Source organism: Zootermopsis nevadensis, unplaced genomic scaffold (genome assembly GCF_977971745.1).
Source record: "Zootermopsis nevadensis isolate Lab colony 2312 unplaced genomic scaffold, Znev_1.0 Znev_ptg000061l, whole genome shotgun sequence".
Taxonomy (NCBI): Eukaryota; Metazoa; Arthropoda; class Insecta; order Blattodea; family Termopsidae; genus Zootermopsis; species Zootermopsis nevadensis.
The window spans coordinates 4,419,428-4,438,045 of record NW_028259192.1 but is presented as its reverse complement, the minus strand read 5'-3'; the positions used below and the strand labels follow the sequence as shown (position 1 = coordinate 4,438,045).

Below are 18,618 nucleotides of genomic sequence, written 5' to 3'. Positions count from 1 at the left end.
ACTCAAAATACTGACACTACAACGTATATCAGAAATAATATGAACGTACTTTTATCTTAAAATCAGTCTATGTATTAAGATAAATACGTATGTGTATGACGTGAAACTTTCACGGCCCATAAAATCAATAAAATCTTCTCGGGCCTTCAACACCATCACTTGGTTAAATTCTGCCGACGTTTCGAGAGCATAGATGGCTTGACAGAAATAATTATTGACCATATTAATTGGTTTAGTAAAATCTGGTTTCCGAATTAGCCTTTAAAACGAATCTAAGTTTAATTGACATTATATATTGTCACTATTAAAAAATATTAATTTGTAGCTAACAATATAAAATTAAGGATACAAGTTATGGAGTTACAAAGGAAGTAAATTTTGTTTTTGTAAATTCTAATTTTGCCTGTTGTAGTTGGTTTAGTCTCCACAAATTACTTTACTTTAAACACAGACAGCATGAATTTTACTGCAAAATTTAACGTGCGCCTTGTTTCACTTTTGCGAGATATCACGGCTGCTATGCATTAATAATTGAAAGTGTTGCTCGTTAAACATTGCGAGTCCGTTAGAACAAACCGCGCAGACCGGGCTGAATGGAATGCAGAAGTGAACTCTTGTGTTGCTTTCAGAACAATGAAGACGACTTTCGCCGTGAATGTAGTTCTTACCGCCTTGATCCATGAAGGTGGTCGGAACTAGGAAGCCATTCTACGCAAATGTTACATGTAAATAAACCTGATAGCGGCGAAGAATTCCGATGAATTTATCCCGGGCAAAACAATTTTGGAAATGTTTCAAATTCAACAAGAAATACACGTGTAAGCAATTAAAATATTGTTTTTAATTTAGTATGCCTGGGTGTGATAAATATAAAAAAAATATCTAGCAATTATTGTCAACAAACTAAGAAGTGATGTAGGTTACGGAATGGACGATGACATATCAATTACTTTATTTCTCTCGAGCGTACATTTAGGAACAAAAGCAGTATCATGGTACCAACTGTTGGGGTGTAATTATTTTATCCTGCTTTCTATTTTTCACGACAGGAATTCGACTTCCTAGACAGCATTTCCTGACAAATTTTAGCTGATTTCCACAGTTCTCCTCAAAGTATGGGACAGCACTTAACAATGTCCTATGTTACTATAACAATCATTTTTTATTAACTTATAGTGCGTTATCCCATACAAATCCTTCTCAATAATTCCCTATAAAATGCGAAAATTCCGCCCGAAGAAGATTATTGAGAAATTAGTAATTGACTCTTGAATTCGATTTACTCCAAAACAAGAAAATTTGTTTTTCATAAAAGTAAAGAAACCTCCTACGAAATATAAATAGCCACGAGTGACAGACAAAATGTTCTTGCGACCAGTTAGTATAATTCAATTCAATTCAATTAATTTATTTACGTGTTTGCCAACAGCAAGAAGCCAATAACAGGCAAACACTGATAATATATACAATAATAGTGAAATAATAATGAAAAATAGTACACAAACAGATTAACTAAACTTATACATGTACAGTATTAAATGCAACTGCCAAGTACAGGCAAACCCAAAATAGAAACAATATTAACACAGAGCAAAAAATGAAGAAATATAAATAAAAACAAATAATCCACCTAACGAACACTAATATAATTGTAAAACTTTAAAGAATATAAAAACAGATAACGAAGCTAGTTCATCTACAAGACAACCTATCTAGAATAAACTTTTAAGACAGATACACATTCGTTTTATTTCACTTTTTTTGGTGTGAATAACGCACGTAACTGTGAAAGGTAGCCACAGTTGCAGGTAAGGCCGCTTGAGTGCAGTACTGTCGATTCCTAACTCAACTCATTCCAGAATTTGAAATGCATGAGCGGGTTTAGTACGTGAAAGCGTTCGTTTCAGTTTGCCTCAGTTCTCAGACATGAAGCCGACGCTGTCAGCCGTCCTCGTTCTGTGCGCCGTTGCTGCAGGTAAGGGCGAAACAGAAATCCATCATTTAATGATTTTTCAGTTATATTATTGTTCTTTACGCGCGTAATTAATATTGAATGTAAATTATTACTAAATGTTGCTCAGTGAAATAAGCCAACATGCATTTGCAACATAATTATTGGAGTGAATTACGTCATGTCACTTTCTTTATATGTAATATAACCACAAAAGTTATTGTTGCATACACATTAAATTATAACGCTGCAAAAATTATGTTGGCAATGGAACGAGTTTTAAATACTTTCGGCATAATTAATTTCGTAAGTGCAGGCAATAAAAAATATGAAACATGAGATACGTAGTATTTATAATAATATGGAACGTGGCCTTCCAGTCTTATGTAACGTATATTCAACAGCAGTGTCAAAGAATAATTTTATAAGTTTAATTAATAGACAAAAATAAAAAAGGCCTAGAAAAATACATTAATTATAAAAACCAGACAGCATGAAACGATTACAGAAGATTAGGTTTAATAATCTTCTATTTATGATAATATTTTATATATAATATTTCTTGGAGGCAGGCATTTTGTTGGTACTCCAGCCTCGTACGAAGTATACAGTAGGGCTTAATCTCGTAGAAAAATATATTACTGTGCCTCCAATCTTTAGTACGTCCCTCTTCAAAAGCAGCAACGCCAAACTACCATATTGCGATTAATGGTAGTACAGCTATGTGGGAAAATTTTAATATATTCGTTTATTTCATCTAATTCTACATTATTAATATGATATTTTTATTTGTATAGTTCCTTTTGTTTTCTAGATAGCTTACTTGTAACTTCAGCACACAAAAGATTTCATAGAATATCAAGATCTGTTTAGTTTGTAAACTGTATTAGCACGTTCATAACGAATTTTAAGATTATTTTGTTTCCTTGTTTATCTGTTAATGTTTTACGAATTAAACTTTGAAGGATGTTTATAAAAATGACCAATCTTGTAAAACCAGGAAAGAAAAGTTATATACCACCTAAATGAAAATAATAATATGCAAAAATATGAACTGAAATCTCGTGGCCATGATTACTTTAAGAGTTGCCATTAGTGTCCGCAAGAGAGACATGTCTTTATCCCTAGTGCCAACATTATAGCCCACCAAGTGAAAGTCAGTGTGAACTGTAGAACAAACACTAATGATCAGAAACGAGACGAACATTCCTCGTTGCGACAACCCATTGGGAAATATAAAGCTTGTGTTATATGTTAACCCATTACTGGATAATAGATTTAGATTTTATTTCTCATTCATAAATGATGATTGATGCATTTATAGATTAGAGGCACTGATCCCGAATCTGGGAAAAAATATTGTGAACGAAGGGTATTCAAGAAATGGGAAAATAAATCAATCAATGTTTAAAAACGCATTCTGTTATTTATTATAACGTTAAATACCTGATATAGAAAATGTAATAATAAATTAAAAACAGCCCTACAAAAATGTATGATCTGAAGCTTCCACGGCGACTACGTACGATGAATTCATCTCGGGCTACCAGTCCGCGTCAGGTGGTTGAAAGGTGAAAAAACCAGCGTTTCGAGAACGATATTCGTCCTCGTCCTCAGGGTACTGAGATGATTATCGAAATGTAGATGTTTTCACCTTTGAACCACCTGATATGACTGATAGCCCGAGATGAATTCATTAAACCCTATAAAAAGTCGTTTCCACTTTTATTTATTATAACACCGCGCTAAAAAAATATACGTTTACAGTTAAACTCTTCAAAATCATTTCCAATTTACTTCTTTTGTACATTCTCGTTTACGGTGCCAGCAGTAATTAGTCAGCATAGTCGGACTGAAATTTCCCCAGCATCTTTGGTCCAGGATAGAAATATCCTAGAGGAAACCACTAAGTCCGTCGCTGACCTCTCCAAGGTTGTTGGAGGGAAATTCAATTGAGAACGACGGAAGGTTTAACGTCAGCGATGTAAGATAAAGGAGTCGGTAATTACACTCCACGAGATGATGACCTCAAAGTGCAGTGTCCTTCGAAGATCTTGAAAGTTAGTGGCCATGTCACAGCGAAGTTATCGGTGAGCCCGTGAAACCCTTCTGAGCAGAGATTTGCGGAAATGTTTCTGTCTCTTTGCAGCAGCTCGTAATTCCCTTTGTCACACTGGACTTCCACCAATCTCTGTATAGTTCTGGATAAAATCAACCTCTACTCGCTATTCCTTGTCATATTTCATCTGTGGAAATTCACCTCCAGTTCCATCGTTGATCGCATCTGGATCGTCTCACCGCTGAACAGAGTGAGTTGGGATGACCGTGGACGTGTTATGGTACTTAAGTGACTCCATATCGAAAATCTATCTTGGTTGTGCAATAATTCATGGCGACCCAAGCTCAGAAGTGAATCGTAGGTTTGCGAGACGTCCAGATCTGGGATAAACTAGTGCGATCTCGGCGAGAAACATTCACATTCGTATCGCCCCAGTGTCGGCGTCACCAGCGCCTCCATCAAGACGTCTCTTCAGACGCCATTAACAGAAAGCACGGCTGCCCCCAACTTCCTGGACCCATTTTCTCGCTGCTCCAGAGTAAGAACGCCTTCCGCTGCTCGTGGCCTTTGCACTTTTATAAGAACACTGACGAATCGAGAAAGATCTCGAATGCTCAACTGCTTCAGACTTATTTTCGGTTCTTTCGACCACACTTGGGACTGTTCCAGAACAGACTCTTCAGCACACTCCCGGGTTTTATGCACGTCTACGCATCCCAGAGGCTGTAGAAGATGGGAGAAGCAGTCGTGACAGTATTATGACCCAACTTTCTGCAGTCTGCAAGCATTTGCTAAACCAACCGTCTGTCTTTAGACTCTTTATGGTTGTCCAGGAAGTTGTCAATCGCCGATTTAAATGTTTACATAAATTGTCTTCCCAGTTTATTCTAAACTTTATAAAAAATTCATGTGATTAATTATATTTCTTTATTTGAATACCGACGACAATATTTTCTTTAATCACACATTGGTGATCTGTGGATACTTTTGTTGCAAATATCGAAAACTTTTTCTATTCCATTTCACGACCTACATAAAATTCTTTAATGGCCCATGCTTGAGGTACAGTGATGGTACAACTATTTTCTGTGTGCCTATAAGTAGCCATTTTAAATGTATTTTGCCCAGGAAGAATCTGCTTACAGTCGTTTCATAGTAGGGGGACAAGGACGACTAGGAATAATGGGTGTTTAAGTTTAGACGTATGTTAAAATTTTGTTTCAGATAACAAGATCTCGGAATATGGAGAGGATATACTTTTTTAACTTTCTCTAATCGTGCCTAATAGAGGCTTATTGTTATATAAAGGTAAATGGCATACTCTAACAAGTCCACTGTTCACTGCTTATCCTGGCCCTTTGCACATAAATAGCAAAATTATATTCTATACAAATTCAAGGTCACTCTATCTAACAAAAACAGACCAGATATAATCATATAGTTACTGGCTGGCGTAACACAAATTCCTAGAATTGTATTTATTCACGTCAACACAACTTATTTTTTCCTAAAATGAGCTGCATCATTAGGCCCTAATTAATTGGACACATTTTTACATTAACTCCCACATATTATTGAACTATGCAAAGAGTAGGTCCCGCAAAACATTAAAAAGAATTTATCGTGAATTACTCCATTAATCCAATGTAAATAGAAAGGGATAGCAAATGAAAAATATTTTTAAAATGTAGTGAAATTATTAGCTAAAAATTTAAACAACCATAGCTTACTGCTAATTTACCAACTATCAGCAATTTTCGTCATAAAATAAGAATATTTAACTGATATAAGTTGCTGTCCATTGTACAGAAAGAAACAAAAATATACATCTTACAAAGGACACAATAAATATAAATATTAACCGATATAATTCGCTGTCGATTATACAAAAAATATCCATATTTTATAAAAATTAACACAATATACTGATTCATGGAGCTATGCTACCACCTCATAACATCGTGTACTTCGTCAGTATTATTTAAGCGTAGTTAAACATTCTGATCAAATACGAGAATTTCCAAGAATCGGCCAACTGAATCTTAAGTCATTAAAGGGGACAAACACAGAGACGTATAAACATGCTCATACTTTAAACAAATACTCTTATTGAATGCAGAGGGAAAAATACAGTTCTTATAAAATTTGTATGAACAGCTCTCAAAATACTAACCTTTTTAGAATATTATAGTCGGATGTATTTAAATTGTTATTCACTTAGGAAAATTGCCTTCAACTCCTTTGTCTCACACAGGATGACTTTATTTTTAGCATGTTACGCCATGTTACTTCAAATTTTTGTATTACGAACATCGGTAATGTCACGAGATGATTCTCTTTGGTACAAGAACTTTCATGTTTAGTAGACGCAAAAATTGTGTTCCAGTAGTAAAAAGCATAACTGGTACAGCACGATTTTCCACTTTCTAACTTAAACGTGCTATCGTTAAGTGAAGGTAAACTAATCCACGTTTCACATTTATGTATAACATAATCCCTTTCCTTCGCATTATTAAGCTCTAATAAATAGTTAGGTTTTTAGGACCAGAGAACGGGCAGGCGTACGTCGTATTTTAGCCAGCATTCTACTCAAGAACAAAAACACATAAGCAACAGATTTCAGGACTGTAATTTTTAAACCGATAAATAAATATTTAAACACACGAGTAATGTAGTAAAAGCTAAGGCGGTGAACACTGTATACATTACATATCGTTTTAAAGGCAATATTTATAAATATTTCCTTCTCATCCATAAATTTATTAAATTACGAAACAAAGAATCTGAGCAAGGAATATTGATAACCAGAAATTCTTCAATTATTAGAGCACACTGAACTTTTGACCTAATGCTCTTTCTATTATATTCAATGTATGTAAACGTTTACCAACTGTTAACTGTGATTTCATTTACAGAAACTTCGAAGAATATTAAATATACATCCTATATTAAACAGAAATATCAATGTTTTCATGTGAAATATCGAGATTAGTAGAAAATATTATTAGCATTTAGCGTCAGACAGGTCTAATATGAAGAGTCTATAACAATAAGTTTAATTAAGTTAATTTATTCACGATATTCTTCGAAATATTTAAATTAAATCGCCGTTTAATTGAATAATCCGAGTGGTTTCCAACAACAACTTTTACACATCAAGTCGCGGTCGACCATATTATAAATGAGGACAATTAATTATGTCAGGGTAATTCATTAAAATTGTGGGCAAACAAGTTCACAAATTACTCAGTTATTTTCTCCGACATTCGTTGATTTGTTTCTTTTATTATTCGTGAAAAAGACAGGTAAAAACGTAACTTGTAATGCAACAAATGTTTCATCACATACAGTGACAAAATATTATAAAATGGTAGACCTTGGTAGACCACCGAAAACGCATCGACGGGTCAGACTATGAAACCCAGGACTGTACTACTCTATTATGAATTACATTAATGTGTTTAAGGTGAGAGGCGAGGGTCTCTGCAATTATATTTAACTGATAGGAGGTCAATATTATATTTGTAAAGTCTGCTGTAATTATATTATCTTCAGTGCGGAGGAAACGTGCTTAAATCTCTTAATATCCATTCACGAGAAAGCAATTTCGGGATGAACACTCATGAGGAAAGAGTACTTTCTTAAAAAGAATCCGGACTTGCCTAACAATTTATGTCTAGACCAATGTATGATCTTGGGGAAATAGCTTATGCATTCGTGGGTCATGCTTAGTATAATGAAAATGCCCTCCCTGAGATTCAATATACGTCTGGATACATTGTATTCTTGACTGTCAAATACGTTCAAAGACGCTGAGGATTTCGCCTAGCTGAAAAGCTACGGCCATCTGGGACCAAAGTACCAACACCAATTAAAATAACTCCTAAGAATAATCCTGATTATAAATTAAAGGGTCAGGAAGAAAAACCACACATTTCATTAAAATGTTTCATGAAAACACAAACAAACAGCTATAGAAAATAAAATGAAAAATGAAAAATTCTATACTAATTTAGAGTCTAAAATAAAAAAAAACATGATTAAACTACTAGAAATAAAAGTTACCGACGTGGTTTGCCCAAGGTCTAAGAGATTTGAAAGAGAACCACGCTCTATTAATCACGAAGACTGGTCATATGATCATTATCGTTATGATAATCATAATTCATAATTGAAATTTAATTTTTAAAAAATTTTCTCCTGTCTGTATATTTAAAAAAAATTGTCAATATCATGGGTTGAGTCAACTGACAGCACAGATGTAAATAATAAATGAAAAACATATCCGTAATAGGACAATCTAAGTGTATTGTAAGGTACCTGGAGGAATCAGGAAATTTGATACAGAAACATGAAGTCCAGATTCGAATCAGAGACCGTCTGAATATGAAGCAGAAACGTTATAGATTTGAGCATTTTATACTGATTTCGTTAGTGATGAATTGAATCGTATCATGAGAGATGAAATGAAAAAGCTTAAAACACGTAAGAAAGGAAAAGTCTACTTTGACTTCAAATAATTGCATCGACTTTGATCACTGTGAGCGGGAAATCTTCAGGGACACCGAGTTCAAGTCTCTGGCTTTCGTTCCTTATTGCAGCCACTGCGTAAGGCAAATGTTGACACAATTAGCCTTATGACAGTTTGTTTCTCGAACTATTATTGCCACCGACTTCGTAAATATTATCAGAGCAATAAGTATAGAAAACGTACAATTGCAATTAACAGGTTATATTACCAATTCAATGCCACTCCCCCAAGAAACGACTGTGCCAATGTGACACGCGTTACTAGCCGTCTGAAAATATTCGTTCCATTACGCACGACAGATTTATGCACCATGCAAAGACAAAGGAAATATGTTCAGAAACTGGCATTCAAAATAATCCAAATATTATTCGGTGTTAAAACTATGCATACCGTGCAGTGTGTTAGAATATAAAAATAAGGGTACTTGTGGGTTATCGGGACACATCGCTTTAAAAATAGGTTAGGTTATGTTAATGTGTGTGGATATATGATATATACTTGAAAGTTATTATATTTTATTTCAATAAATGACAACTAACCTAACCTAACCTAACCTAACCTAACCAAACCTAACCTAAACAAACGTAACCTAACCTAAACAAACCTAACCTAACCAAACCTAACCTATACAAACCTAACCTAACCTAAACAAACCTAACCTAACCAAACCTAACCTAACCAAACCTAACCTAACCAAACCTAAACAAACCTAACCTAACCAAACCTAACCAAACCAAACCTAACCAAACCTAAACAAACCTAACCTAACCAAACCTAACCTATACAAACCTAACCTAACCTAAACAAACCTAACCTAACCAAACCAAACCTAACCTAAACAAACCTAACCAAACCTAACCTAACCTAAACAAACCTAACCTAACCAAACATAAACAAACCTAACCTAACCAAAAGTAACCTATCCTAACCTAACCTATTTTTAAAGCGATGTGTCCCGATAACCCACAAGTACCAAAATAAGTATACAAATTAATTCCCCATTTTTGCCAGTGATGATGACCTCCTGATGTCGAAACGCGTTTGGCACGAGTATATTTATAGTGTTAACAGTTTGTTTGTATATTTATTTTTATATTATTAGGTGTGTTCGGAAAGAAAAAGATTCTCAAACCATCTATTCATTTCATGAATTTCGTCCATTTCTGATTCGTAGTTAACACGGCATAAACTAAGTAACCGATGTTTATTAAACACGAGATTTTTTTTTAATTTGACGTTCAGAAGCCTGAACGAAGACGCGAGGTTGCCTCGTCAGCGAAGACGTCCATTATTCTCAGATTATGCGAAGTTCCTATTCTTTATTAAGTTTATTGCATCATCGTCTGCTTTTCTCTGCAGCTGTTGTCACTGGCCCAGCCAACCAGCCAGCTACCTTTAACGATGCATCTCCACCTGACCTTTAGAGCGGGGCTCGTCCCTGGCTTATATAATCATATAATGTAAGCGTAAGTTATCTAATTCTCTTGGGAATAATGTTCCATCTGAAAAAAGAAAGTCCAAACCAATATAATCCAAAGAAACAAGAAAAAATTACATATTTTTTCCTATGCATCAAAAGTCGTGTTCGTATTCCGAAGGTCCCGGTTGAAGTCTCGACTGGGAGAACAGATATCCTAACTGGGATTTCTCGCGGTTTTCCTTATATTTTCAAAGCAAATGCCGGAATATTAAACTACCTTAAGTTATGCCATGACAATTTCCTTCTTCTCTTAGTTTATTTAGTGTTCTGTCTGACGACAGGTCCATATGAACAGGATCCTTCCATCCTTTTCTCGGACTGGGACCTGTTCATATACGTTCTTGGCAGATGATCCAGAAGTGGTTTGCCATTGCCTTCTTCTGTGTGTGAATGGATGCCACGGAGAAACCGGGGAAGCCCCCGGAGGAAAACTCCGTGTTGCCTAGACCACGGCCTTGCCCAACACAAGTTATAAATTCGGGCACCGCCGGGAATCGAACCCGAGACCCCAGGATTACAAGGCCAGCGTTCTAACCGCTAGACCACCTCATCTTATTATTATTTAGTGTTCTGTCTGACGACAGGTCCATATGAACAGGATCCTTCCATCCTTTTCTCGGACTGGGACCTGTTCATATACGTTCTTGGCAGATGATCCAGAAGTGGTTTGCCATTGCCTTCTTCTGTGTGTGAATGGAGTAATTGTTGGGATGCCACGGAGAAACCGGGGAAGCCCCCGGAGGAAAACTCCGTGTTGCCTAGACCACGGCCTTGCCCAACACAAGTTATAAATTCGGGCACCGCCGGGAATCAAACCCGAGACCCCAGGATTACAAGGCCAGCGTTCTAACCGCTACCCTGTCGTTCGGGGCTAAAATTGTAAACTGGTGAAAGCGTCGTTAATTAAACCATAAATAACAATTATCTACTTAGTTTTTAAAGACAAAGGCTGTCATATTTCCCACTTATAATTCCTAATAAGGTTTTCGTGAAAGGAAATTTCATTTTATATTATACTAAAACTATTTTCGTTTTGAAAGGATTATTATTTCATATGTAATGTCGAGATTGTTACCTTTGTGCTGTAGATTGCTTGTTCACCGTAGGTAATTAATTGTTTTCAGCGCAAGCCGGAGTTCTTCTGCACGTTCCGGCCTGCCCAGAACAACATGGCGTCCAGACCTACCCCCATCCCGACCTCTGCGATCACTATTTTAAGTGCACGAACGGCACAGTGAGCCTGGAGCGATGCGAGAACGGCCTCTTGTACGACGGGAAGGGAAATGTATACGAGCATTGCAACTACAACTGGGCTGTGGAATGCGGTAACCGGAAAGCAGACCGTAAGTATTCTCTGTGTTCACTGGAGGCTACTTCTGAAGGCAACCGCTATGAGCGCTGTCACCGGACGAATTAATAAATTTTAATTTGACGTTTTACGAAAGTCAAACTTTGGCTTACACTACGTATTTAGGAATGACAAAGAAAATCAAGGAACCGGAAATTGCTAATGATGGTACATTACTGACAGATCGCGTTAATATCACAAAATAAAAAGTAGAAACTATTGTAAGATAGCAAGTGCAATGATTTTTTACGTCTCGAAACCAAAACGCAGGACGAAATCATAATATAAAATACCAAAGAAATCTTTGAAATATGTATCAAAGTTGAAACATAGGCTGTCGGAAATGGAGTAACATATCAAAGTTATATTCTGAGAAACGTTAGGGGCAGATTAAATTCTTTCAAAATATAAGATCACTCATACAAATATTAATTTAAATTTCCCCAAATCGGCCATATAGGTAACATTTCCAAGTAAATTTATTTATTTTAAAGGTATAAAAGAACTGAATGTGAGCTGAAATCTATATAGGAATATCTTAACAAAGGCACTGAATAAATGTATTCGTTAAGAATTACGTAATAAATTACGCAAGAAACAAAGAAAAGATTATATTTTCGATGTATAAAACACGATAGTTTGTGGCTGAAAGTTTAGAAAAGAAAAAGGCGAAATATGAATCATACACTGACAACCAACTTACTGTGAGTGTCATTTGCATTAATTAAATAAATTTTTAAAACCATTTAGGGGAAACTGTGGCTCACCGTTAATAATATCAGCTCAGCACTCTTCACCTAGTTTGCAGAACTCTGTATCCAGTAATTCGTTGTTTAAAGTCGAATATCGTCGACTGATTTATCTGTTAATTGCAAATTACTTTTTATTGAGAGACTGGTCAGAGGTTCAGTGTGAGTTAAGGCGTGTAGTTACGTTGCAATAAAACACAGAAATAAAAGAGTTACGCGAGCATTCAGTCGCAGAGAAAGGTGACCTACAAACTGAAAGTTGTTTTGGTGCTACGACAGGAGCTATTAGACAGATCAGCTTACTACTGTGCCAGCAACTAGCAAGTATTTTGTAAGCGTTTGATTACTTTTGTCATTTCAGTGTGTTTATAGGGAATGGAAATGACAGATATTTACCCACACACATTTTATTAAGGCGTTAAACCGTTAAAGTAGGAAATATGACAATAAGAAAATTTGAAATTCCGTGTCCCTCCTTAACGAGATAATACAGAAAAATTTCTGAAGAGAATGCAAAAGAAATTTCACAAATCTTGGCTTCAGTAATGGATATAACAAACGTAGCCAGGTTAGTTAACACATGTTTATATATTTTGATTTCACGTCCAATTGAATCGAGAAATTAACAAAAATTGTGTCATATTTATTTAAACCTGTAAGTCCATTAAACTCAATGTGATTTTTTTAGTTATTAAACGTTGCTGAAGATTAAAAAACTACTCACTTATTTAAAAACAAGCATCAGACATCTAATATTACTGTTTCCTGCAACGGAGGTGGGAAAGTTTCTGGCTGGCTCTTGCAGACAGTAACGGTTATACAGATCGAATTCAATGGAAGAAAACAACATATTTTTAAATTCTTGAAGCATTATGTTTGAACAGAACGGCCATCATTTCTTGTCGTAGGAATTCGCGATTCGCAAATGCCAGTCTGTACAACCGACTAATACGAGGATAACGGATGACCTGCCTGTCCTCCACATCTCACTGCAGTCGCAGGCTTAAGCCGCTGTATAGACATGCCTTCGGATCACGAAAAACCTCGTTTTGTGACCACATTGCATCGGCTCCTGCCAATGTCAAGGCACTATTTAGAAATGCCCTCCTACGTCACGAATAGATCGGCTTCAATCACAAAGACTGCAGCATGGATTGGGAAGGAAATTTCACTTGATGAGTTAGCAAAACCAGATCCTTCTAACAACCACTTTCCAGAACCACGCCCTTCTGCTCGTGAATTCATCCGTCCTTTCGAGAAACAGGAAGGAGAAAACCTCATCAATGCTAACAGACAAGCCGTGAAGAAGAATTTAGAATTCAAAACAACTGGAGAAAACGTCAGACCAGAAGAGAAAAATGTCTCTTAGACCTACAAAAGAATCCAAGCGTAAAATTAGAGGCGTAAAGAAAATTCGGACTGAAATGTGACGATGAATTTTCTCTTTGCTTTATACGGAAAATTTCTAAAAGAGTTTAGCCACAGAAGCGTGGGTTCGATGCACTCGATGACGAATGTGGGCCCATAAAAATTCCAACCACGAATTCCTACAAAATGAAAATTTATCATATTCTACGGAAAGTTTATTCTTGAACTGACCCTCATTTAAAACACTTTTCTAAGCCTCTCATAATAAATTATGTATATATTTTTTTAAAATATCTTTTCAGTGGTTAAACATAAACGTCATTTCTGCAACCAAAAGAATTCTAGAGACACATATTCAATTCCTCTCCAGTAAGTTTCAACCCACCCCATGTTATTTGGTTACTTCACCCATATATGGGGCGATTGAGCACTTATGCCGAGGTTTGAAACTGGGATAAATCTTTCAAAACTGAAAATGTGTCAAACTGACTCGGTCTGCCCTGCCTCGTTGGCTGTGTTAACAAATCTTGTTACCGGTTTTCCTTTGCCTGTTCCAGTGACCCCGATCAGTACACCCGGCTGTCTATACCAGTTTGGCATCTATCCTGAAAGCGCTCAGTGCAGCAACAACTATATTAAGTGCGCTCATGGCGTGCCGTACCCGACCCCGTGTGAACCAGGTCTGGCGTACGACGACAAGACCCACAGCTGCAATTGGCCTGATCTCCTGCTTGATTTCTGCAACCCTGAAGGTAACGCAACCAGTTTCAATTCCTCCTTACGGAATGCCGCGGAGGAGTGGTCTCCAATCACTCCTGTTTGGCACTCGAGAGGTCTAGGGTTCACAACCCCCCCAGGCAAATGTCAGGACAAAACATTAAATTCGGCCACGACCTCTTCTTTACATATCCTTTTACATTTATTATGCATTGATTTCCCCATAAATCTACACTATAATAATACAAATATATAAATAAATCAACAAATTATTTAAATAAATAAGTAAAATCGATCCCTCTTTATAAGGCAAATATTTGAACTCGAATAAACAGGAAGATTTGAAAAACGTTTTCACAGAAACCTCATATTTACACGTGTCTACGGTGTGTGATTTATCATGGCAGCCCACCAAGTTGCTGAATCTGACCGAATACAACGCTTAAATCCCATGCGTTTATTACGCATTCATTACACGATGTACCTGGAATGAACGCGTATAGGGCTGGTCTGTCTACCTACCCACCGTCATGATTCAACTCGAGAACTGCTGGACGGATTTGGATAAAATTTGATATTAATTTGTGATTTCAATTTCAGCCATCGTCGGGTTTAAATGCCCCGAAAAGGTGCCCGCACATTCGATCTCCGCCAAGTTCCTTCCGTATCCTCGATTCTCCGTCCCCGGAGACTGTAGCCGCCTCATAACTTGCGTCAACGGTTACCCCCGACTTATCACGTGCGAAGCAGGGAAGGTGCTGGACGAGTCCACACTCACCTGCGAAGACCAGGAACTTGTGCCCAAGTGGTGAGGCTGTGAACGATTTGGTTTCTGCCTTCTTAAATTTATTTAACAAACACATTCTTCGACTAATACGAGGTGCGATCGGAAAGTTTCCAGACTGTGTCAATAGCGGGCGAACCGGATGTAGTACGAGCTAAAGAGAAGGAGATTTGAGACGATAGAAGAGATTCAGGCAGAATCGCAGATGGTGCTTGACAGGCTGACAAAGAAAGATTTCCAGGGATGCTTCCAGGCTTGGCAGCGGCGCTGGGATCGTTGTGTTCACTCCCAGGGGAACTACTTCGAGGGTGATGGATGAATTTAATACCTGAGTTAAAGTGTACGGGTTTTTATAGGCGCAGTCTAGAAACTTTCCGATCGCACCTCGTATATATGAGTTGATTCTCTTGTTCCAGCCTATAACTGTACTTCATTATTTTTTGTGTCTGTTAAGATACGCGGAGGCTGGAAATTTAAGGGCTTTTTCAAGAAATTTGTAGCCGAATAAGATAATGAAAATTAACTTCTTTCTTTGCAGTGCAAACTTCGTGAGGAAGTAACCCAGGAGGAAGGTAACCATCGCTGTTGTCACGCAGAAGAACAACCATAATAAACAATTCAATTCGATTAAAATTAATAAAATTAAATACATTTACTACAGTAATTGTTTAACGTTTGGTAAAAAAACATCAACGTTTCTTTTTTATTTGTTAGAAATAAATTGATGCATAATGGAAACGCATTTGTTTTAAGTAAGACAATTACTGATACATAAAGATGAAATTATTAACAGAATGCTAGCAAAACTCAAAATTGTTCAATATAAGTCTAAAAAGTTGTGATGATGGTGTGTTACAATAAATCGACTATTACTATGGACATTGCGTATCGTCTTGGTTATTTGCTAAAAACTAAAACTTTCTGGAAACTGGATCTGTCTCCGCCATCATGTTATGATAAGGAAAAATAGGTGAATTTACTTACTCAATTTTAATCCGAGTAATTAGTAAACGTCAAATATTTGTTTAGAACCGAGTGGACGGAAACCAAATAACAAATTTTCTGAAGAAACTAAGAATCATGGAAGTGGGTGTCTCTCAGAGAGCATCAATGTACCAGAGGATGCTTACTCCATGATTATTAGTTTCTTCAGAAATTTTATTTATTTAGTTTCTATTTAATTGAATAAAAATTTCCTTGGATATTATCCATCGTCTAGTAAATATAAAACGTAAAAACGACGTTTCGGAGATGGAACTCTATCTCCGTCTTCAGGTTCCTACTGTGTAGAGATAGAGTCCCATCTCCGAAACGTCGTTTTTACGTTTTATATTTACTAGACGATGGATAATATCCAAGGAAATTTTTATTCAATTGACTCTTCACCATCGTCAAGAAGTTTTAGATTTGATATAGTTTCTATTTACTCGGTTTCCTACAAATATTTGAAGTTACGAGTAAATTTATTCAATTTCGACTTCAGCAAGTGTCTAATGATGGCGCCTGCCTCTATCGAAAGGACACATCGTATCATATTTTATATTCTACACCTACTGACGGAGACAGATGCAGTGTCCCAAACGTTTTCGTCTTTAAAGAATAACCAAGACGATGACCAATGTCCATTTTAATAGTCAAGCTAATTATAAAATTGTTAGCAGTTAATGTAATATAACTGTAAGTCGATACCATTTTCCGTACGGTACAAATTTATTTTTAAGAAAGACACTTACCAAAATTTGGTATACAAGCACATTTAAATGTCTAAGACGTTCAAATGGGGCACAGAATAAATTTTATATGGTTATTAAATATTGTTCTGATGTAAAAATCATTTTATCTAAACCTTGATCTGCTAAGTGGCTTTAGGTTTAAAAATATGCTTGTATTTTGATCTCTCAATCATTACATTTGTTGATCAACAGATTTTAATTAATGTTTATAACACATTCCTAAGTATTATTCTTCATTTTCAACATGTTATAACTACTAAAGCGAAGTCTAATTATACACAAGATAAGGAGTATTAGTTAAAATTATTCTACACTCTGTTTGTGTGGGCTGTAAATTGTATAGTAAACGTTTATTTTCATCGCCACGTCATAAATTGTGACATTAAAAAAACATTGTGTTTTAACGTTGAATCAAAACACCCCAAAAATTTTAGTTTAACATTTCGGGCAAATTATTCACCTGCGTACGTTAATTACTACAATGAGAAAATACGATTTATTCTGTAAAGTACTGCACGTAATTGTATTTACATTTACATAAAATAATGAAAACATATTATAACGCCGGTTTTAATAATTTCGGAGTTTAATTTAAATTTCTTCCTTCCGGGGATTCCATGCCCAATTTTAATAAAAAAAAAACTGCAAGAAAGTGAAAATAATAAGTTGCTTTGAATTTTAAATACAAAAAATTAATATACCTACCAGTAAAACTTATTTTAGACTCTCTAAAAATTATTTTTGGCTTAATGAATTATTCTCGGGCTACCAGCTGTGTCAGGTGGTTTAATGAAGAAAACACCAACGTTTCGAGAACCATCTTCGTCCTCAGGGTACGGAGATGATTCACGAAATATCGTTTTCTTCATTAAACCACCTGACACGGCTGGTAGCCCGAGAAGAATTCATTGTACTTAGTCGCCGTGAAAGTTTCAGATCAAATTTCTGGTTGTAGATTTCCAAATTAAATTAAAAATATTGCTCCACTCGCTACAGACTTTTAATCTTTATAAAAATCAAGACACAGTCATATTGACCTTGTAAAGACTAATTATAACTTTCGTACGTTTTAACACTTTGCTGGCGACGCTACGTCTGTAAGACCACAGCAGAAGGAATGTTATTTCAGATATGAATATACGACGTCCAGTGCTCTGTTGTTCTCAGTCCCATCTTATTTTGTGTTTACGTCTACTCGTATTTCCGTTCCTTCCTCGATCATTCGAGATAAAACAAATACAACAGAAAACCCCTCATAATATCAAATGACCATCGTAGCTCGGCAGCAGGTGTGAGAGTGACAATTTTTACCTGGCTCTAAGTTACATCGTTACGAACAGGGAATGCGCAATGTAACAACGCGCAGCTCAACGTCTCTTCTGCTGAAACCGACAGTTGACACACAAAGGCACTGCCAATACGAAATCTGAAGTTTTCACGGAGGATAACATTTCGGAAGCGCGTCCTCTAGTTTCTACCCTGAAGATGGAAGGAGCACTCCCTCCGAAACGTCGGTTATCTAGTACGCGACACAATGTCACAAAATCTGAGGATTAACATGTGTTCACCGAAGGCAATATAAGAAAGATGAAAAATCCAAAACACGATAAAATATGTAACGACTTATAAAACTGCTTTACAATCAACAGTTGTTGTTCTGACACAAACCTAGTAAAGCGTAAATCCAGAAACAGTGTAGTTGAACCCACAGTGAGAGAATAAATAGGTCTGTAACTCAGAAACATTTCTATGCACTGACCCTAAACACGTTTTTACTCTGCGAGATTTAAGGTTCTTGCATAGTTAAGATGTCGATGTTGGTATTACGTTTTTCAATACATGTGGACACATGGATAGATACCAACGTTATTGATAAACATCTCCATCTTATGCAAATT

General features: G+C 36.2%; 2 protein-coding genes across 4 annotated transcripts in view; one reads left to right on the top strand and one right to left on the bottom strand.

Annotated features, from left to right (window-relative positions):
- Positions 1 to 18,618, bottom strand: part of Dcr-1 (Endoribonuclease Dcr-1) — a 145,782-nt gene that overhangs the window by 126,426 nt on the left and 738 nt on the right. The gene's annotated exons all lie outside the window — the stretch shown is intronic.
- Peritrophin-A (Peritrophin A) lies at positions 1,831 to 16,913 on the top strand. Its single transcript, XM_022073345.2, has 5 exons — positions 1,831 to 1,975; positions 11,146 to 11,364; positions 14,044 to 14,238; positions 14,804 to 15,011; positions 15,526 to 16,913. Exons 1-5 carry the CDS (start codon positions 1,927 to 1,929, stop codon positions 15,545 to 15,547), a joined length of 693 nt encoding a protein of 230 aa, XP_021929037.2. The 5' UTR covers positions 1,831 to 1,926; the 3' UTR covers positions 15,548 to 16,913.